This window comes from Protomyctophum parallelum, assembly GCF_964188405.1.
Source record: "Protomyctophum parallelum genome assembly, chromosome: 18".
NCBI classification, from domain to species: domain Eukaryota; kingdom Metazoa; phylum Chordata; class Actinopteri; order Myctophiformes; family Myctophidae; genus Protomyctophum; species Protomyctophum parallelum.
In genome coordinates, this window is record NC_139716.1 from 30,579,209 (window position 1) to 30,602,464 (window position 23,256).

General features: G+C 46.0%; 1 protein-coding gene across 1 annotated transcript; it reads left to right on the forward strand.

Moving 5' to 3' along the window:
- Positions 1 to 7,993: 7,993 nt before the first annotated feature.
- LOC310875609 (tubulin alpha chain-like) lies at positions 7,994 to 11,412 on the forward strand (the record flags this gene model as incomplete). The annotated part of the gene is made up of 5 exons (XM_083788899.1): positions 7,994 to 8,025; positions 8,581 to 8,855; positions 9,692 to 9,840; positions 9,927 to 10,079; positions 10,591 to 11,412. 5 exons carry the CDS (start codon positions 7,994 to 7,996, stop codon positions 11,410 to 11,412), a joined length of 1,431 nt encoding a protein of 476 aa, XP_083645025.1.
- Positions 11,413 to 23,256: the final 11,844 nt, after the last annotated feature.

Genomic DNA, 23,256 nt, shown 5'->3' on the forward strand with positions numbered 1-23,256 from the left:
AAAGGTGCTATATAAGTGCTATATAAATGCACTATTTACCCTTTATCTTATCTCCTTTTCGTTTCTGTAGCATGAGGCAGCTTGATGTACAGTAGTACACCCCCTGGGCCTGGACAGTGGACATGATGCTATTATGTCTTTTTCTAGTTCATACTGTATACAAGCATTGTATACAGTATCACAACATTATCATTGTCATGATAATGGCAAATGCTATGAGGAAGTTATAAAAAGGAAAAACTTGCACAGTACATTGTGATATGTGATAATGTACGTGATACCACTGTAAATGATAAAATATCAGTAACTAGGGTGACCAGATCCAAACTGTTCATTTGAGGAACAGAAGTATCGCTTGTGTGTGTGTGTGGGGGACAAGTATGACAGTGGGATGGCACAGGACAGGGTTAGCAACTTTTGCCGGAAAATGCACTCGCTCTCTCTCAACTTATTACTTCATTTGTTATTGAATGCCTTGATGTCATATTTGACCGTACGCCTATCATTTTGTTATTAAACCCCTCTGCTGTCTCACATTTTGTTTTAAAATGCTAATTTTGGTCATGGGTGGTATGGCCTAGAGCAGTGGTTCCCAACTTTTTTTAATGTCAAGAACCCCCAAATTGACACTAATTGGCCTGCGGACCCACTGCGAACCACTGGCCTAGAGGCCCTAGGGGATATTTCTCATGTTATTTTAACAGGCTTAAAAAGGTTATCTTTGAAAAACAAAGAAGCACACTGTGAGAAACTTACCAAAAATGTTGCCCTTTATTGGTCAACGTTTCGGTTGATTAGGCCTTCATCAGGACAGACGATCTTTGAATCTTCGATTTTAACAGGCTTAAAATCACATCTTGGAGGAAAAGAGAGCTTTACAACAGAAAGCCAACTATTGGGGGGGGACTAACTATTAGGGCATTTGAACAGGGACAGGGTCTCCATTTGTGGGATGCCTGAATAGTCTTGAAAATGAGGGACTGTCCCACGGAAAGGGGGACTTCTGGTCACCCTACCAGTAACGGGTATGTATGTAGGCCTACCTGAGGTCACAGTGCAGTTACGTAAGGTGCAGCAGTAGAAACCACAGATTTAGAACAGTGGTGCCGATGTGTGCTTAACGCGCACCCAGACGCTATGCGGTGGTCATGGCATGAGCAGAATTTAAAAGATAATATTTAACCCATTTTGTTGGTGTTTTAAGCATTATGTTATACTTGAAAAAATAGCAGATCTACAAGCTCATAGCACGCCACCGAGTGGCACGCTACGAGCTTGTAGGTCTGCTATTTTTGAAAAATCGTTAAAATGTGGCACAAATCATTGAATACCGGGTGTATATATATATATATTTCAGATCAAACTTTTTTTTTTAATATGTTTTTTTGGTTGCTTTCGCCTTTATTTTATATATTTTTATGGAGGGACATACGGTAGGCTGACAGGAAATAGGGAGAGAGATGGGGGGAAGACATGCAGTAAAGGCCGTCAGGATCGGGAGTCGAACCTGCGGCACACTGCCAGACTGGATTACCAGCCAAGGTGCCTGGACCACTGAGCCATGGCCCAGGCCAGAGCGAACATTTTTAACTCAAATATTTGCTTCTGGGGGATCCCTGAAACTACATATTTTGAGATGGGGGGGGGGGGGGGGGGGGGTTGACATGAAAAAGGTTGAGCACCACTGACAGAAACATACTGTAGGTTTTTCAGAAAGATGTTAGGATTTAGAAGCCTTTTCTTTTTTTTAAATCAAACCCAGTCCAAAATGGGTTAAGGGCTATATGCTCAGAGTCTGTACAGAGGACAACACATGTAGAATTCATTCTTATTTAGATGCTTTATTAGCACAAGTAGATTCAGCTGACTCAGACAAGATCTTTGCTTGTTATCTTAGAGGAAGCAGTGGGGGCTGCACCACACGACCCGCTACAGTGCAAGCCAACAGGCACACACACGCCAGTGGACGAGCAAAAACCGAGTCGGCAGATGTTTTCTGCAAGCACAGCAGAACTAACAAAAAAGCATCTCCAAAGACCCCATCGGTTTATGAACCAACGCCATTTCTCTGCTGCAGGCCCTAGGGCACAATGATCTGATTGACACATGCTCAGGCACTCATGCACACTGCTGCTGACTCACAGCTCAAACAACTACTTTTTATATATTTGATGTAAGCCATGCTTTTTGTTTTTTGCTTAATGTAAGTCGCTCTGGATCAAGAGCGTCTGCTAAATGCCTAAATTGTAAATTGTAAACAGCTTTGTTTACACTTTTTCCTAACCAGCCCTTCCCCACATTCCCCCCAGGCTCCCTAATGTTGCGGAAAAACTGCACCAGCAGCGTAAACGGGAGACGGGAGCGAGATATGTTCCCCTTTCTTTTTTGACGCAGCAGGAGTTAGAATAAGGTGTCAGTCACGGGTACGCTACAGTGGAGCTTCGCTGGGGTAACTGTGAGTCAGAGACATTCAGAGCAAAGGAAGGTGGTGGTGGTGTGTGTGTGTGTGTGTGTGTGGGGGGGGGGTTCATGGATAATCAGACGACAGACCCTTTGGATTCATGGGTATTCAACAGGGGGCCCCTGGCCCCTAGGGGGGGGGGGGGGTCCTCAGTTACTATAGAGGGGCCACAAAAGTGTGATAAGAACTTTAGTTGTACTAAACGTAAAATGTCTGAATATACAAATTAACATTAATCCAAGATATTACTAAAGATAATGTGTAAAGGTATAAATAAATAACACTTTTAATTTTCTCCTTTCACCTGTGCAATTTCCAGCCTCTGCCTCAGCCAATTGAGGCTCAACCAATCAGGCTCTGCCAGTGGGCCAAATTGATTGCCAAGTACACTTTTCAGTTTGCAGTCTTCACACACACAGGCACATACACAGATCTCCATGTGGGACACCGGCTGACAGTTAAAACGGGTGCTATGATAACGCATATCATTAGGTTGCCAACTAGGCCGGTGGCCAACTGCGACGTGCACGTACAGGTCTAGTTTATGAAACCATCGAAGCTGGAGCATCACTGGGGGGGGATTTAACACATGGTTAAATGTGATGTATTATTTTAGAGATGGTAATTGGTTAACCATAAGTTTAGACATGGGCTTGGCATGTTCCTAATTAATTAATTGTAGTTAAGTTTAGACATGGGTTGGTGGTTTAATTGATACATTTTAGCTAAGGTTAGAGACTGTCAGTATGGTTGAGTTAAGGCTGTAATTATTATTTTTGTGTGTGTGCAGAAAATGTAATTTCAACCAATCTGTATGGTAGGTAGAGTTACTAATAGCCTGGCCTGACCAGAGTAATATCACTGTGTATAGAATAGATAAGATATTATTATGGAACTTCAGTGTGGAAGATGTTGGGGTGCTTACAAACGGATTCCAACATCACAGCAAAAAAAGTGTCACTGTGCCAGCAGAGACCAATATCAGCAGGCCTAGGGCACTTTTTGTCTCCATCAGGCTTTTGTACTCTTTTGACAGTGGATGGTGGTCTGAGCTGTAACCATACAGATCCAGAGGGGAATTAAGCAGGGGTGTCGGGTGTCCCATCTCAGGGCAACTGTATAGTCTGGTCATGGAGCCATTGCTAATACCGGTATATGCAGTCTAAGGAGTCAACTCACTACCAGGATTACTACAGAGGCCCAAGAGAATAGTGTCGGCCTACGCAGACGACATCAATATTTAGGGACAAAGGGATGTTGAGGTGCTAGTGGATATCCTGGACATAGTGTACACCAGAAGGCATCCTCGGCCAAGGTAAAGTGGGAAAAAAGGGAAGCCTTACAGGTTGGGAATTGGGCGGAAGAGGCAGCACCCAGTCTGCCAGGGGGGTTTCATTTGAAAATGAAACCTTTTAACAGGCATAACTCATGCCTTGTTATTTAGCAAAAAGCCATGGCACTTGTTTCCGCATGTGCCAATTGACTCATGGGGAACACATCTGGGACTTTGGCCAGTAAGCTCCGCCCTCAGATTTTCCGCCATTTTGAGCAGTTTGAAAAACGCTTATACCTGATTTAACCGTGCAAGGTTTTCGCAAAACTTGGCAATATGGTAGAAGTCTATGGCCCACGACCATTGGCCAAAGGGTGGTGCTATAGCACTCAATTGAAAATGCCAACTTTGAACCGGCATAGCTCATGAATCGTTTGACCGTCAGCAATACGACTTCGATACACACATGCGTCTCCTCTTGCCGAACAACTTTCGTGTTCTGACTTTTGACCTGTGACCTTTAGATCACCCTATACCTAACAGACTACAGTACTTCAGCAGCTTTTGTATCTTGGTAAAAGGTGCTAACGGGGCAGCCAATCTATTGTCGTCGAAGCAGTGGACGCCTCCCCGCCCGGTAAACCTGTTATTCAAGTAACCACTGGATTTGGGAAGCCTACTTGGTGCCTCATGAATCAAGGGGGGGACGTGTTCTAGCATGCATGCATGCATGCATGCACGTGCACCGTGCTGTGCCTGTGCATGCATTGCACGTCAAAGGTTTTTGAGTGGTGCAACCACTCCGACTCCTATAGACGGCTATGTGTTTCTCTGGGTGCCTGCAGGGTCCCTGGCTGGCTGGCTGGCTGACTGGCTGGGTCTGTCCGAGCACGGAAATAGCGTTTGGTTGGTTTTCACAACCAAGTGTCACTGTCGCGCAGTCAGCTAACACACACACACACACACACACACACACACACACACATATTAACTGCATATATCATGATTTGGGGTGTTACAGTACAGTACAGAGTACAGTACAGTACAGTAGAGGGACCCCATGGAGACCCCCACATGGTAACTCTGTCATTTCTCGACCGTTTCGGACGCGGGGCGGCTCGCCGGAACCGGGCTGGCACCCTGGCCGCGCCCCTGCCCCCGGGGACCCCCACACAGAGTTGCACCACTCACTTCACACAGGGGTGATTTTTTTTGTACGCGCGCAACGAGCATCACACCACTGGATATAGGTCTAATTTCTATCAGTTGGGTATAGTAGATCTATATGGACGGCACCTTCAAGACCTGCCCAAGGCCGTTCTATCAGTTTGCCACAAATCCATGGCCTCTACCTGGGAAGGTCTCGATGAGCGGCAAGACGGAGGACCTCCATCATTTTGTGTGTGTGTGTGTGTGTGTGTGTGTGTGTGTGTGTGTGTGTAATATTTCATGGCAACCTGAATAATCCTGACAGAGTCCTGATGGATTTCGAAAATTGGGCTGATTGTCATTGAAATTGGCTGACGGGCGGAGCTGCCAGCAACCTGGTGCATTACCGGTTGTTGCTACACTGAGCAACGTGGGGATGAAATGTCAATGGGCCATGTGCTGTGTGTGCTTTGCATGTATCCTATATATCTTATAAATCTATGATTATTTCAGGTTTCCATCACAGATGGAACCCCACGGGTGGGCAGGTGCCATGCATGGCACCCTCCTCCATTTGGGTTTTCATCCGCCTCTCTCAAGGGGGCGAACAGAAGCTGGTGGATATACTACCGCGTGCTCCATCGCTGAACGCGGGTCTCCACCACCACCCCCCTGCAGCGGAGGAAACGGCGACAGCTGGAGGAGAGGTTTAAGAGTGTCTAAGGGTAATTCAATTATAAAAAGGCTTTAAGCATGCATGGGGTCCAGGGAGCAGGTGGAGGCTTTGGCCTAATGTTAGCTTGGTCATTGGAGTGGCATCCCAAGGAGAAGGAACATAAACATATGCAGGGGGAGTGACGAGCTGAGGCTGAAATGTGTTCACCTAACATTAACATTACTATATTTATTAATGACTAATATTAAATTATCGAATGATTGAACGACAGAGGACCCTGGAGCAGTATTGCAGTTCAGCACTGCAGTGACTGCATCCATATTAACCTTTTGTAGATTGTGAGGTGTTTCTTTATTTTCGATTTTCAATAAAAAAAATTACATTGTAAACATTTGAAAAATCCTACTTTTCCTATCGATCCCAATTAATTAATTCATATTTTTGCTAGCACCATACTACTGTGTTGTTGTCTCCACCAGGCCGAAGGCATGGGGGGAGAGTATGTTTTGCACTCCGTCCGTCCGTCCGTCCGTGTGTGTGTGTGTGTGTGTGTGTGTGTGTGTCCGTGAGCAGCTAATCTCGGCCACCGTTAACCCGGTCGATGCCAAATTTTGCACTGGATGCCAACGATGAACCTCTGCCCCAAACTTTCCAGAACGGCCTGTTATAGCGCCACCAGGAGGCCGCTTTGTGCAAAACAAGTTTTTGCACGGTACACCTACAGATTTTGTCCAAACATCACGCAAATTGGTACACAGTCTCTCTAGAGCCATTCAACGAAACCGGTCTTTCAGATTTCTCAGACTCCATCCTGATTGGTTAAGATTGGCTTCCAAAGTTCACAGGAGTGCTCAGTTTCAAACAAAATGCTGCAAATCATGAACACATCGCGTGATTTCCGTGAAATTGTGCACCCACATTCCCACTAGGCCGAGGACGAAATGCCACATGAACAATTTCAACTCAGCCTCAAGGTGGCGCTATAACTGGCCGAAAAGTGTTTTCACCTCTAACTGCACGGATCTGTGGATAACTTTGTATGCCAACTCCCTAGAGGCCAAGGAAAAACCTTTGCCTGGAATTCTTCACATCTGCTCATCCTGGTGGAGACCTGTGCCCAGAAGGGCACTTTTTCTAGTTAATATACTGGTTCAGTGTCAACTTGTGACTTTGTCACCTATAGCAAGTGAGCACGCACGCACCCGCGCACACACACACACACACACACACGCACCCGTGCACACACACGCACACACACCGGTCCCCCCCATGCAGGCAACAGGCAGGCAATGTGTGATGTTCTCCACTTGGGCTAACAAGCCAGTAATGGGTGGCGTGCGACGCAGCGAGTTAAGATTCGGAGGGGATGCTGTTAGATTTCAGCGGGGAGCCGAGCCCTGCAGAGCCATGTCTTAATAAGAGTCCTCCACGTCTCAGTGTGCCTCGTGGATCAATCAGAATCGGATAGAGGCCCCGCTCCCACATGGGGACGGATTAACTCCCAGGCTTCGTACACACACATAAAGAACAGCTGTGCTCTGCCTGTGTTTCATGGCCCACGCCCCAATGCTTTTCCAATGGAAGTCACGTCACGTGGTTTCACCAAATACTTATGTTTGATTGCCCCCCCCCCTCCTCCCATCACACACAACTGTTTGGTCAGACCACGTGACTTCCATTGGAAAAGCATTGAGGCGGCCATGAAACATGGACAGCACAGAGCATGTTCGTCTGATATGTGTGTACGAAGCCCCACGAGGGCCCCTGGGCTGCCCCCCCCCCCCCCCACAATGAAGGGTCCTAGGAGCCCTAGACAGGGCCTCAAACCCAGTACTGCCCAAGAGCCAAGGGCCCCTGGGCCACGGCACCCACTGGCCCAATGGCTAATTTGGCCCTGCCGGCTCCCAAAAGTCCACAGGTGTTATAAACGCACAAGAAATGGAGAATAAAGGTCAGGCTCACGCTTCAAAGGACTCCCCATGCCAGTGCCAGCTCCCTAGGTGCATGTCTTTAATCCTGCCTGTATAGCCGAGCCAGACAAACTGCCGTTGGACCTTGTGTGTGTGTGCAGCGGGGGGGCTTCTATAGCTCACACTAACTGAACATATGTGTTTTCAGAAGTGTTTCAGAAGATGAAAGAGAATTGGCTTTTCTGATTGCCATTGTAGGGCAGGGTTCCACATGCTGCTCGTGCAGCGGCAAAAGCCCGGTCACTCTTAGTTACTATATAGGCGTGTCGTACAGCCAATCAGTGTCCTATAAAAAAGAGGAAGGCACTATTAGGAACTCACATTTGAACTATTCACGTGAGAAAGCTGTGGTTTTCGTTACACACACACAACCCGAAAAATGGTGAGTAAGTCGCTGCTGAGTCTTTTAATGTTGATGTCTAAAACTAATGATTCATGTAGGCTATGCAACTATATAATTATAGATGATCAACGACTACCTGGCTTGTGTCTACCTGTGTGAACCAATAGAACCATTCTGCACATTCTGTTATAGGGGGGTTTGCATGCGTGACCACATCTTCATACCCCCAAACCAAGACCCTTAAAACAAACTGCAAGATGTTTTCATCAGAATAGGGGACATTGCTGCCATATTGACACAGCTAAATACGTGTATGTTAATAGCCTACTGTAGTTTGTGTTGAGGTAAACCCCTAGTGTGCCCATTTTGGGATAATGTGTAACAAAATACATTTGTACAAATGGCTGATCTAAGGTCACAAAACGCATTGCGAGCTTGTATTTTGGCTATTTTGAACCATGCATGCAAGCTATTGGCAATACACAGGCTGTCCAGTGCGTGCTCATTTGGCTCATTGAAGGCTCTGCACTAAATGGAACACACACAACATTGAAGTGGTATGTGGTTGATGTATTTCAAATTGGGTTGTTAAATTGTGATTATCAGACAGTCTACATTTCCCCAAAACATTTCCCCAGAAATAATGTGCATGTAACTACAGCACGAAACCCCAACTCTCTCTCTAATTTTGTCTTGCCACCAATTCAGAATCTCTTACTGTATATTTAACATTACCCCCCCATTTCCTATGCAGGGCCGTGAATGTATTTCGATCCATGTTGGCCAAGCCGGAGTGCAGATTGGTAACTCTTGCTGGGAGCTGTACTGTCTAGAGCACGGCATCCAGCCTGACGGACAACAGATGCTCAGTGAGAGTGATATTGTAGGTGATGGTGACTCCTTCAACACCTTCTTCTACGAGAATGGATCAGGAAAGTATTCTCCCAGAGGCATCTTGGTTGACCTGGAGCCCACTGTCATCGGTCAGTTAAACCATTTAGCCAGGATCCTTTCAACTTTACTTCACTCACAAAATGCTTTTTTTTTCTCCCCTTATCAATTATTGCTCACCCCATGAAGCCTTGAATTCATAGAGATTCTTTTGTTTTTATCGCATTCCTGACCTGAAAATCCCAATAGTTTAATTGGAGAGTGAGAGACCAATCTTAACCTATTAAAAATGTGTCACTAACTTTGTGCCACGCTTGTACGCGGCTGCAGGCTTGTAATCTGCTATTTTTAAACTATTTTTGAAAACTCTAGTGAGAAGTGAGAACTAATGATTTGGAAGGCATGTTGTAGAATCAGCCTCAGGTCTTAACCCATTCTGGACGGGAACCCCTTTTGGTGTTTTAACTAAGCATTATGTTATACTTTAGCTATTGAAAAATAGCAGATCTACAAGCTCATAGCGCGCCACCGAGTGGCGCGCTACAAGCTTGTAGATCTGCTATTTTTTTTTAATCGTAAAAATGAGGCACAAATCTATGAATATATATTCTTTCAGAGCGAACGTTTTATTTATTTCGACGTCAGGCCTATGGGTTAAAACATTCTCCTTGAACCTGGCTTTATATCAGTAGGCCTGCCTCTCAGTGATTAGTGAGTTCTTTTGGATTTTTACCAATATTGAATTATTGGCTCAGGATTAGGAATGATACAAAAATGAAATCATCTGTATGAATTCAAGGCTCTTGGGGGTGAGTAATTGATATGATATGATTTTTATGTACCGGTATTTATTAACTTTTTATTAAAAACTATTATTAAAAAATGATTGTCAACCATTTCCTTTAAACCTAATTAACTTAATTGACAGATGAAGTGCGTACAGGAACGTACCGCCAGCTGTTCAACCCCGAAACGATGATCACAGGACAGGAGGACGCAGCCAATAACTACGCCCGCGGACACTACACCGTCGGCAAGGAGGTCATTGACCTGGTGGAGGGGAGAATTCGCAAGATTGTGAGGGGCCTTAATGAGTTTTATTCATTAGCAAACTGCTTAAATGCATCTTTATAACTGATTAAAGGACTTTATTTTATTCTCAGGCTGACCAGTGCACTGGCCTCCAAGGCTTTCTCATCTTCCACAGCTTTGGCGGCGGCACCGGCTCTGGTTTTACGTCCCTGCTGATGGAGAGGCTGTCCGTCGATTACGGGAAGAAGTGCAAACTCGAGTTTGCCGTATACCCGGCTCCCCAGGTAACGAAAAAACTACAAAACTACAACTTAAAAAAATCACATCATACATCGTCTCATTCCGACCAATCACAATTTCACATCTCCCATCATCTCATTCCGGCCAATCAGAATTTGCGTCCTATATAACCTTCGTCTTCAATGTTTGTGTTTGTATAAACACTCAAAGCTGGCCATTCCCCTGGCGCCCCTCAAAAAACTAGTTAGTTAGTTAACTAGCTGAAACTGTATTGTGTGATTACAACACTAACTAAAACTAGCTGAAATGATAGACAAAATGCCCTTAGTTTTTGTAAATTTAGTTAAATAGTTATATAAACTTAATATGTAACTGATTTCTTTTTTTTTAATGCTATCTTTTCTTGAGTTTGTATGACACAATACTTTTACATTTCAATCCTGCACCTGACAAAAAGCCAAAAAAATGTAAAACTAACACTTATAAAAACTAAACTAAGCGTTGTCACAAAAATTCACTCTAAAAACGAACTAAAACTATTATAACCTTGCCCAGGTGTCCACAGCTGTCGTGGAGCCCTACAACTCCGTCCTGACGACCCACACCACCCTGGAGCACTCGGACTGTGCCATCATGGTGGACAACGAGGCCGTCTTTGACATCTGCCGGAGTCTGCACTGTGAGAGGCCGTCCTACCTCAACCTCAACCGGCTCGTCGGTCAAATCGTGTCTTCCATCACCTGTTCCCTTCGCTTCGACGGGGCCCTGAACGTCGACCTGCTGGAGTTCCAGACCAACCTGGTGCCTTACCCCCGCATCCACTTCCCTCTGACCACCTACGCCCCGGTCATCTCTTCCGAGATCGCGTATCACGAGCAGCGGTCCGTCTCCCAGGTCACCAACGAGTGCTTCGAGCCGGCCAATCAGATGGTGAAGTGCGATCCCCGTCACGGTAAGTACATGGCCTGCTGTCTGCTGTACCGCGGAGACGTGGTGCCCAAAGACGTCAACTCTGCTATCGCCGCGATCAAGACCCGACGCAGCATCCAGTTCGTGGACTGGTGCCCCACGGGCTTCAAGGTGGGCATCAACTACCAGCCTCCCACGGTGGTTCCCGGAGGAGACCTGGCGAAGGTCCAGAGGGCCGTGTGCATGCTCAGCAACACCACGGCCATCGCCGAGGCCTGGGCTCGCCTCGACCACAAGTTTGACCTCATGTATGCCAAAAGGGCCTTCGTCCATTGGTATGTCGGCGAGGGGATGGAGGAGGGGGAGTTCTCTGAGGCCAGAGAGGACATGGCTGCCCTGGAGAAGGATTACGAAGAGGTGGGCGCTGACAGTGTCTGCTGGGGGGACGAGGAAGAGGAGGAATTCTAGGCCACTCTTGTCTTCCGGTTTGCCGTTGGCCCGAAAGTAATGGAGGGGGAACCTTTTAATGGTTCAGGCCACCTAATCAGGGCCAATTGACATTATTAGTCTCACCTGCTGCCCAGTAGCACATTCAGTGCAGTCTTTACAGTGTGCGTGTGTCTAAAGTTGCTGAGTTAATGTTACTAGTCCTTACCCGTTCTGAATATATGAACTGCAAATTATGTTCAGTGTGGGGAATTGTTTACAGATGGTCTTGGGAAGTTGGGTTGGGCACAAAAGTGGATATGGATATGTTGCTGGGTGTCCAAGCGATAACGAAATTAGGTCAAAATTCTGCTAAATATGACGTAAATTAAATCATGATGTATGATGATAAGACTAAGAGTGCCCCTCACTTCACACAGGTGTGACTTTTCTTTAATAAAGTGATATGAGGTAGGGGCAGGCAATATGACAAAATATTATATCACAATATCTTATCAGAAAATATCACAATATTGATATTAATCTGGATATCATATTTTTTATATAATCTATATAATCAATTTGTTTTTATACTGATAGACTATTAGTTTGGTATGCAGATAGATAGATAGATAGATAGATAGATAGATAGATAGATAGATAGATAGATAGATAGATAGATAGATAGATAGATAGATAGATAGATAGATAGATAGATAGATAGATAGATAGATAGATAGTCAATTCATTTTATGAATGGATGGACATGTGAGTGTGACATTTAGGGCTCCGTCTTTTTTTTTTTTTTTTTATATTTTTTTTTGCGGCTTACGCCTTTTATTGATTTTTTAAGGGACAGACAGTAGGCTGACAGGAAACGGGAGAGAGAGAGGGGGATGACATGCGGTAAAGGCCGTGTCGGGTCCGGGAGTCGAACCCGCGGCACACCGCGACTGGATCACCAGTCCGGTGCCCAGACCGTTACGCTACGGCCTGGGCCAGGGCTCCGTCTTTTGAGCTAATTTAGAACTTCCTGTCTGAGAGCTAGCTAATTTAAGACATCCGGTTGCCTTCAGAATAAAATAAGGCTATTTAATTAATAATTATTACATTACATTATTAGTATTATTATTACATTACAGTTATTGTAAAGACACACATTATGTTTCTGTGTAAAAATAAGTAATTAAATAACATCAAAAAGTTATCTAAATGGATAAATGCTATTCACTGGAGTGAATATTCTATTATAGGCCTATTCTAAAAACGACTTATAAATCCTAAAGCCTTGTTTATACTTCACTGTGCAACGGTCCTATGCTGGACTATAGCAGATATGCAAACTCACAGCACATCTCATTCAAGACACTGAACTTGCAGATCTGCCATTTTTGAACACACTATAAAGTTAACCATTTATCATGCTGCTTTACGTGGCACTGCATTCTGTGACATTAAACCAAATGGCATTTTCCACTCTATGACACTACTGTTCTACATTTTTGTCTAATAAAATAGGCTATTAATTTAATCAATCAAACTGCATTAACTAACAGAGATACTACTAACCAAGCTATCCATGTCAACATGCTCTATAGGAGTCTCAATAACAGGTATAAGTAACGTTTAATGTTTAGTAATTTTTAATGTAGCAGAAGAGGCCATTCATTGAACAGAGTTTTGCACAATTTTAACATCCCAGATCGATTGAAATATGAATCTACTGTGCTGTGCTACACCATGATATATTAAGAGTACAATAACATTCCATTGTGAATAAAAACGTATTAACCACAGTGTAATGCTAAAGGTTTCATCACAGGGCTGTCTGCTTCATGTAATATCATTAAAAGTGTTGTTGGTGACAGTTATATGAGTTGGAAGCATTAAGACCCATTTTAACCCTCAATGGCTTCCTTTCTGACAAATAACGTTATTGTAAAAAAAAAAAAAAAGATTCACGCGTTCATAATTATGTAGCTATTTTGCATTAGAAGCGGATGGGACCAAGGGACCCGGATGTAACGTAGGAGGACTACAAATTATGACTACAATAGATTCGCGGTTAAATCTCGCGGGCGTGGCCTCACACCGGAAGGAAGTGCCGCCGTCCTCAAATACGGAAGAGACGCGTGGAGGTCGGCTTGGTCAGTGTTTGTTTGGAACGTGCCACGTCACCATCTTCCGGGTCCGTCTTCGGAGCAAGTAAGTGATTAAATGTTATTTAATACTTAACGCTGTTGTTGTTTTTGTGTTCAAACGTCTATCACTTGAAGTTACTTGTTATGATGTTTATATATGATGTTTGTACGAAACCGTTGGTTACTGTTGAAGGTTTATAAACAACGGCCCGTCGATGACCGAGTGTTTTTCCTTCTTACCAAAACAAACACAATTGTTTTTCCATCTAGTCGAGGTCCATTATTCAAAGTAGACCTGCATAAAATTCTGCTATTTACAACCAGGTAGTGTATAAGTTAAATTGAATTGTTGTACTTTCAAAAGGGTTTATTGGGGCACCTAAGGTGTTAGATCTCATTCTTCTGCCCTTTGTTTCATTGCACACATGTTAAAGCATTGGTCTAAAACTACATAGCCTATATCCATTGAAAACTCTGTTAGCCTACTAGTTACTTTTTAGATTGTATTATTACAAAATATACACTAAACAACTTCAGTCCTATATTTCTTTACTTTTACTTACTTTTACTTTAACCTAGTGGGGGAGTGGTTAGTGGGTGGGGGAGTGATTATGCAAGAAATTAGGGTTGTGGACAAGTATCTATTGTCACACCCATTCAAGTGGTGCTAAAATTTCAGGATTCTTTGCATGGCTTATTCTCTGCTTTGGGGTTTCTGTTTCAACAAGTTTTAGATGGTCATATCTCCTTCAATTATTGTCCAATTTCATTGAATGATACATCATATGAAAGCTTACATTCTGTACTTTAATAATTTACTGTAATCTGTAAAAATCGAGTTGAGGCATATTCTGCTGGCACTGGTCACAGATTCTAAACACAACAAGTAACTTAAAAAGTGATAACATGTTTGAGCCACGGACCACCATTTCACATTAATAGACTCTCACAATGGTGGTCAGTGGCTCAAATGGGTCTGAGAGACTAGATGGCGTCAAATGTTGGTCCGTGGTTCAAACGCTGAATAAATAATCGACTAGAGGTGAGAAGAGTATTGTTTTGTAGGTAAAGGACACACATTCTGTGAAAATTGGCGCGAAGCAACAAACATTCTTTGAAATTGGTGGGAAACGATCCCGGGCACTCATGTTAACAAAGCTCAGTCACTAACCACTATGCTACAATCAGCATTATATAATTAAAGGATCAAAAGTAGCAATCTTCTACATTCTCTAATTGTGTAGTTTTTTGGAAATTAAGCAGATGCTTAACAACAATTGAACTATTGAGAGTGTAAAGATCTACTATTGGGGTCAATTTGGTTACCTAAATTAAATTGCTCTGTATTGTGACAGTAATCATTGCTATAGAGTGTGTGTTCAGTAACAGTGTTAAATAGCTCTATAGTGTGACAGAAATCATTGCTATAGTGTGTGTTCAGTAACAGTGTTAAATAGATATTGTGACAGTAATCATTGCTATAGTGTGTGTTCAGTAACAGTGTTAAATAGCTCTATATTGTGACAGTAATCATTGCTATAGTGTTTGTTCAGTAACAGAGGTCTCCCGGTCTCTCCAGCTTTTTGTTAAACACAGTCCCATAGTCACAGTACCTCCCATTCACTCCCACTCAGTCCCATTCACTCCCATTCACTTTTATTCACTCCCATTCAGTCACATAGTAACAGTACATCCCATTCAGTCCCATTCACTCCCATAGTATCAGTCCCATAGTAACAATACCTCCCATTCACTCCCATCCACTCCCATGCACTCCCATAGTATCAGTCCCATAGTAACAGTACCTCCCTTTCACTCCCATTCAGTCCCATAGTATCAGTAACTCCCATTATCCTGCAACACAGCAGCCAAGTATATGCAGAACACGTATACACGCATTTGACATAACACAAACAAGACAATTTACATACATAAAGACATGAAGACAAGAGCAATATCCACCGCTTTGATTATCCTGTGGCTACTACAACTCCTGATTAAACCCTTTTCTATTTATTAAAGAGCTGGAGAGACAGGAATATTCCTGTTACTGAACACACACTATAGCAATTATTACTGTCACAATAACTTTGTACTTTTGCTACTGATGTTTGTGTGCAACATTTGAGCTGGTGTCAAGTCACCTTAATTCAAGTGATAGATTATATACAGGGGCATGCCATATGGTCTACCTGCACAGCCTTTGTGATTACTGGTAGATCACGATGTACCTTTTGGGCACCCCTGCAATACAGGATTCCTGTCCAGAATTGTTTTTTATTAAATATAGAGGGTTTAAGTGTAGGGTTTGACATGTTGGTGTTCTCTATAACTTTTCGTCCTGGGCATGACGTTAAACTGTCCAGTGTAACTCCAAGTTACATGGGGTGGGTATGGTTTGAGAGTTTGTGATGCTCAGTTCTTTTTTTGCGTCTCGGTTCCTCAGGTGGAAGCTGCATAGTTGGGTTTTTGATGGGTTGGGTTTCAAGTGGCTGGTCGTTTGTTTAGATATTGAAAAGGAGGGGGGTGAGCGCGCTACCTTGTGGGAGGCCGTTCTTTTCGGCTTTCCATTTACTCCTCTGGTCATTTAACTGAACATAGAAGCGCCTGTTGTTGAGGAGGCTTTTCCTGACCATTGTGCGGTGTTGGACAGTGTCGTAGGCAGCAGAGAGATCTCTGAATGCTGCTCCAGTTATTTGTTTCCCCTCAAACCCATCCTCAATGTGTTGGGTGAGGTTGAGCTCTGTCCAGCACAGGAGCGGCTGGGACGGAAACCAGCTTGGTCTTTAGTCAGCTTGGTATCTATGAGTGGCAACAAGGCGTTGGAGTAGCAGCTTCTCATATAGCCTTGTAGGTGATGCAGAGGGAAATGGGTCGGTAGCTCTTTGTGGATAATGGGTCTATGCCAGGTTTAGGGATTGCAACCACGTTGGCCTTTTCCCAGACAGAAGGGATGGTTTTCTGTGCTATGCATGTGTTCAGCATCCCCACAAGCCAGGTCTTTGCGTTGGGTCCCAGGTGCTGTAACATTTCTGCCAGTAGGTCATCAATCCCTGCTGCTTTTCCGGGTTTCAACTTTCCCATTGCAGTTTCAAGTTCTTCTAGGTCGAAGGGTTTGGTTTGAGGGCTGGCTGATTGTGGTTGGTCTGATACCACTGTGCGATGGTATTCTCCTGTGGGTCGGTGGCGGTCTGGTCACAACTGGTGGCCAACAGTTGTAACCAACACCGCCACCGACCCACATAGAATACCATCGCACAGTGGTATCAGACCAACCACAATCAGCCAGCCCTCAAACCAAACCCTTCGACTTAGAAGAACGTGAAACTGCAATGGGAAAGTTGAAACCCGGAAAAGCAGCAGGGATTGATGGCATACTGGCAGAAATGATACAGCACCTGGGACCTATCGCAAGGACCTGGCTTGTGGGGATGCTGAACACATGCATAGCACAGAAAACCATCCCTTCTGTTTGGAAAAAGGCTGGAGTAGTTGCAATCCCTAAACCTGGCAAAGACCCATTATCCCCGAAGAGCTACCGACCCATTTCCCTCCTCTGCATCACCTACAAGCTCTATGAGAGGCACTACAATTTCTGAACAGACTATATTTACATCAATATGTCTGGGTCCCCACCTACTCACTCAGGGTTGACGTGTCACACCTGCAGTGATGGGAGGGGCACCAAAATGTGGTATTTTGATTGTTTAATGGGGGCACTCCCTTAGTATAAAAGTGTATGTTTTGTGTACACATGACCTGATGAAGATCAAATGGATCGAAACGCTGTCAGTATTTCAACAAAGAACGTCTTTCTTATACCTGTGGTGTGCGGGCTCCATCCAATACCTACACCAGTTGTGATGCAACAGAGTTTGCTGTGACCGTTGTGAATTATGGGTGGTGTGGTTTTTGCCAAGACGGTGGATTGTGGCCCATGCCTTCCTGCTGTTATTTGACATGTTGGTGTTCTCTATATCTTTTCGTCCTGGGCATGACGTTAAACTGTTCCGTTCGAGAGGACCAGCGACCCTCGAATGTAAACGGCCACGAAAGGAAATTATGTGTGTGTGAGGTGTTCTCTATAGGTTGGGTTTCAGGTGGTTGTATTGTAGTAGCTTGACATTTCTTGGAGGGCACTTTCAAGGACAGACTCAATCTTCTGGAAGTCTGCTTGTTGGGTCGTAATGCAGAGGTTGTCGGCGTAGATGAAACGCTGGCATTAGGCATTGGGTAGTGGCTGGTCGTTTGTGTAGATATTGAAAAGGAGGGGGGCGAGCACGCTACCTTGTTGGAGGCCGTTCTTTTGGGCTTTCCATTTACTCCTCTGGTCATTTAACTGGACATAGAAGCGCCTGTTGTTGAGGAGGCTTTTCCTGACCATTGTGCGGTGTTGGACAGTGTCGTAGGCAGCAGAGAGATCTCTGAATGCTGCTCCAGTTATTTGTTTCCCCTCAAACCCATCCTCAATGTGTTGGGTGAGGTTGAGCTCTGTCCAGCACAGGAGCGGCTGGGACGGAAACCAGCTTGGTCTTTAGTCAGCTTGGTATCTATGAGTGGCAACAAGGCGTTGGAGTAGCAGCTTCTCATATAGCCTTGTAGGTGATGCAGAGGGAAATGGGTCGGTAGCTCTTTGTGGATAATGGGTCTATGCCAGGTTTAGGGATTGCAACCACGTTGGCCTTTTCCCAGACAGAAGGGATGGTTTTCTGTGCTATGCATGTGTTCAGCATCCCCACAAGCCAGGTCTTTGCGTTGGGTCCCAGGTGCTGTAACATTTCTGCCAGTAGGTCATCAATCCCTGCTGCTTTTCCGGGTTTCAACTTTCCCATTGCAGTTTCAAGTTCTTCTAGGTCGAAGGGTTTGGTTTGAGGGCTGGCTGATTGTGGTTGGTCTGATACCACTGTGCGATGGTATTCTCCTGTGGGTCGGTGGCGGTCTTGGTCACAACTGGTGGCCAACAGTTGTAACCAACACCGCCACCGACCCACATAGAATACCATCGCACAGTGGTATCAGACCAACCACAATCAGCCAGCCCTCAAACCAAACCCTTCGACTTAGAAGAACGTGAAACTGCAATGGGAAAGTTGAAACCCGGAAAAGCAGCAGGGATTGATGGCATACTGGCAGAAATGATACAGCACCTGGGACCTATCGCAAGGACCTGGCTTGTGGGGATGCTGAACACATGCATAGCACAGAAAACCATCCCTTCTGTTTGGAAAAAGGCTGGAGTAGTTGCAATCCCTAAACCTGGCAAAGACCCATTATCCCCGAAGAGCTACCGACCCATTTCCCTCCTCTGCATCACCTACAAGCTCTATGAGAGGCACTACAATTTCTGAACAGACTATATTTACATCAATATGTCTGGGTCCCCACCTACTCACTCAGGGTTGACGTGTCACACCTGCAGTGATGGGAGGGGCACCAAAATGTGGTATTTTGATTGTTTAATGGGGGCACTCCCTTAGTATAAAAGTGTATGTTTTGTGTACACATGACCTGATGAAGATCAAATGGATCGAAACGCTGTCAGTATTTCAACAAAGAACGTCTTTCTTATACCTGTGGTGTGCGGGCTCCATCCAATACCTACACCAGTTGTGATGCAACAGAGTTTGCTGTGACCGTTGTGAATTATGGGTGGTGTGGTTTTTGCCAAGACGGTGGATTGTGGCCCATGCCTTCCTGCTGTTATTTGACATGTTGGTGTTCTCTATATCTTTTCGTCCTGGGCATGACGTTAAACTGTTCCGTTCGAGAGGACCAGCGACCCTCGAATGTAAACGGCCACGAAAGGAAATTATGTGTGTGTGAGGTGTTCTCTATAGGTTGGGTTTCAGGTGGTTGTATTGTAGTAGCTTGACATTTCTTGGAGGGCACTTTCAAGGACAGACTCAATCTTCTGGAAGTCTGCTTGTTGGGTCGTAATGCAGAGGTTGTCGGCGTAGATGAAACGCTGGCATTAGGCATTGGGTAGTGGCTGGTCGTTTGTGTAGATATTGAAAAGGAGGGGGGCGAGCACGCTACCTTGTTGGAGGCCGTTCTTTTGGGCTTTCCATTTACTCCTCTGGTCATTTAACTGGACATAGAAGCGCCTGTTGTTGAGGAGGCTTTTCCTGACCATTGTGCGGTGTTGGACAGTGTCGTAGGCAGCAGAGAGATCTCTGAATGCTGCTCCAGTTATTTGTTTCCCCTCAAACCCATCCTCAATGTGTTGGGTGAGGTTGAGCTCTGTCCAGCACAGGAGCGGCTGGGACGGAAACCAGCTTGGTCTTTAGTCAGCTTGGTATCTATGAGTGGCAACAAGGCGTTGGAGTAGCAGCTTCTCATATAGCCTTGTAGGTGATGCAGAGGGAAATGGGTCGGTAGCTCTTTGTGGATAATGGGTCTATGCCAGGTTTAGGGATTGCAACCACGTTGGCCTTTTCCCAGACAGAAGGGATGGTTTTCTGTGCTATGCATGTGTTCAGCATCCCCACAAGCCAGGTCTTTGCGTTGGGTCCCAGGTGCTGTAACATTTCTGCCAGTAGGTCATCAATCCCTGCTGCTTTTCCGGGTTTCAACTTTCCCATTGCAGTTTCAAGTTCTTCTAGGTCGAAGGGTTTGGTTTGAGGGCTGGCTGATTGTGGTTGGTCTGATACCACTGTGCGATGGTATTCTCCTGTGGGTCGGTGGCGGTCTTGGTCACAACTGGTGGCCAACAGTTGTAACCAACACCGCCACCGACCCACATAGAATACCATCGCACAGTGGTATCAGACCAACCACAATCAGCCAGCCCTCAAACCAAACCCTTCGACTTAGAAGAACGTGAAACTGCAATGGGAAAGTTGAAACCCGGAAAAGCAGCAGGGATTGATGGCATACTGGCAGAAATGATACAGCACCTGGGACCTATCGCAAGGACCTGGCTTGTGGGGATGCTGAACACATGCATAGCACAGAAAACCATCCCTTCTGTTTGGAAAAAGGCTGGAGTAGTTGCAATCCCTAAACCTGGCAAAGACCCATTATCCCCGAAGAGCTACCGACCCATTTCCCTCCTCTGCATCACGTCTTTCTTATACCTGTGGTGTGCGGGCTCCATCCAATACCTACACCAGTTGTGATGCAACAGAGTTTGCTGTGACCGTTGTGAATTATGGGTGGTGTGGTCTTTGCCAAGACGGTGGATTGTGGCCCATGCCTTCCTGCTGTTATTTGTCATTATGGTGTTCTCTATATCTTTTCGTCCTGGGCATGACGTTAAACTGTTCCGTTCGAGAGGACCGGCGACCCTCGAATGTAAACGGCCACGAAAGGAAACTGTGTGTGTGAGGTGTTCTCTATCATTTCATTCCAGACTTCACTGTCTATCTCCTGTGTTTTCCATTCATCTTGAGCGTTACACAGTCGTCTGATGTGCGGGGGGAGGTGCCGGCTAGCGCATAAAGGCACGGACGGGACAGGTGTTGTCTTGACCCATCCCGTGATGATGCGACAGGTGTCATTTAGGGCTGTGTCGACCAATTTGGTGTGACGTGATCGGCTCCAGCTTGAGCAGGCATACTCTGCTGTAGAGAAAGACAGGGCCATGGCAGTTGCACGGATTGTTTGTGGGTCTGCGCCCCACTTGGGAGTTCACTAGTTTTCACAGGATGTTATTGTGGGTGTTGACCGTGGCTTTTGTGTTCTACAGGTGTTTTTTTGAAGAAGAGTGTCCTGTCCAGTGTAACTCCAAGATACATGGGGTGGGTATGGTTGGAGAGTTTGTGACCATCCCAAGTGACGCTCAGTTCTTTTCTCGCGTCTCGGTTCCTCAGGTGGAAGCTGCATAGTTGGGTTTGTGTGTCTTTCTTTTTCTGTCTTTCTTTCTTAGGACGGAGATCAAGGTAGACGCCATAGGAAGGCTCAACACTAGCCGATGCCCTTAGAGATCCATCCCAAAGCTTCCCTCAGGGAGCACAGCAAGCCAGCTAGCCAGCAAGCCTGCCCAGTCAGCCAATGCAGCCAGTCAGCTCCGCCAGTCAGCCAGTGTAGAAAGTCAGGCTGCCAAGCCAGAGCATATCAGCCCTTGCAGTCAGCCATTGCAGCCATACCAGCCTTGCTCAGTCAACTCAGCCAGGCCTCTCTTGAGGCCTGGCTCTCTGTCTGCCTGGCCCGGTCTGCCCTGCCCTGCCTTGCAGCAACAGAACCAACCTTTCTGGAAAGCCAGCCAGCTCAGAATGCGAGCTGAGCAAGCCAGTGCAGCAGCAAGCCCAGACTAGGTTACCGCAGCCTTACTGTGCAGCCACAGCCACTCAGTCTAGACCAGCAGGAGCTGGCCAGGCTCCAACCCTTGCAGCGCAGCCTTAGGCCGGACAGTCCCCCTGCCTGCACTTTGTTGCCTTCCTGGCCTGTCTGCCTGCCTAGGCGCCTCGGTCTTCCTGTCTGTCTGCCTTGGCCTGCCAGTCTGAAACTGGTTTAGACTAACTGCGTGCTTGCCAGCTGCGCTGGCTTGCTGAGCTCGTATTCTGAGCTGGCTGGCTTGCCAGCAAGGCTGGTTCTGTTGCTGCAAGGCAGGGCGGGGCAGACCGGGCCAGGCAGACAGAGAGCCAGGCCTCGAGAGAGGCCTGGCTGAGCTGACTGAGCAAGGCTGGTATGGCTACAATGGTTGACTGCAAGGGCTGATGTGCGCTGGCTTGGCAGCCTGACTTTCTACACTGGCTGACTGGCGGAGCTGGCTGGCTGCGTTGGCTGACTGGGCGGGCTTGCTGGCTAGCTGGCTTGCTGGACTCCCTGAGGGAAGCTTTGGGATGGATCTCTAGGGGCATCGGCTTGTGTTGAGCCTTCCAACGGCGTCTACCTTGATCTTCGTCCTAAGAAAGAAAGACAGAAAAAGAAACACACACACAAACTCAACTATGCAGCTTCCACATGAGGAAGGCAGGCAGGCACGCAGGCAGGCACAAGCTGCCTGCGTGCTTGCTTCGCCCTCCAGTTGCTGCTCCAGTTATTTGTTTTCCCTCAAACCCATCCTCAATGTGTTGGGTGAGGTTGAGCTCTGTCCAGCACAGGACGGGACGGAAACCAGCTTGGTCTTTAGTCAGCTTGGTGTCTATGAGTGGTATGAGGCGTTGGAGTAGCAGCCTCTCTTGTAGGTGATGCAGAGGAGGGAAATGGGTCGGTAGCTCTTTGAGGATGATGGGTCTTTGCCAGGTTTAGGGATTGCAACCACTTTGGCCTTTTTCCAGACAGAAGGGATGGTTTTCTGTGCTATGCATGTGTTCAGCATCCCCACAAGCCAGGTCTTTCCGTTAGGTCCCAGGTGCTGTATCATTTCTGCTAGTAGGTCATCAATCCCTGCTGCTTTTCCGGGTTTCAACTTTCCCATTGCAGTTTCACGTTCTTCTAGGTCGAAGGGTTTGGTTTGAAGGCTGGCTGATTGTGGTTGGTCTGATACCACTGTGCGATGGTATTCTCCTGTGGGTTGGTGGCGGTCTTGGTCACAACTGGTGGCCAACAGTTGTAACCAACACCGCCACCGACCCACATAGAATACCATCGCACAGTGGTATCAGACCAACCATAATCAGCCATCACTCAAACAAAACCCTTCGACCTAGAAGAACTTGAAACTGCAATGGGAAAGTTGAAACCCGGAAAAGCAGCAGGGATTGATGACCTACTGGCAGAAATGATACAGCACCTGGGACCTAACTCAAGGCCCTGGCTTGTGGGGATGCTGAACACATGCACAGCACAGAAAACCACCCCT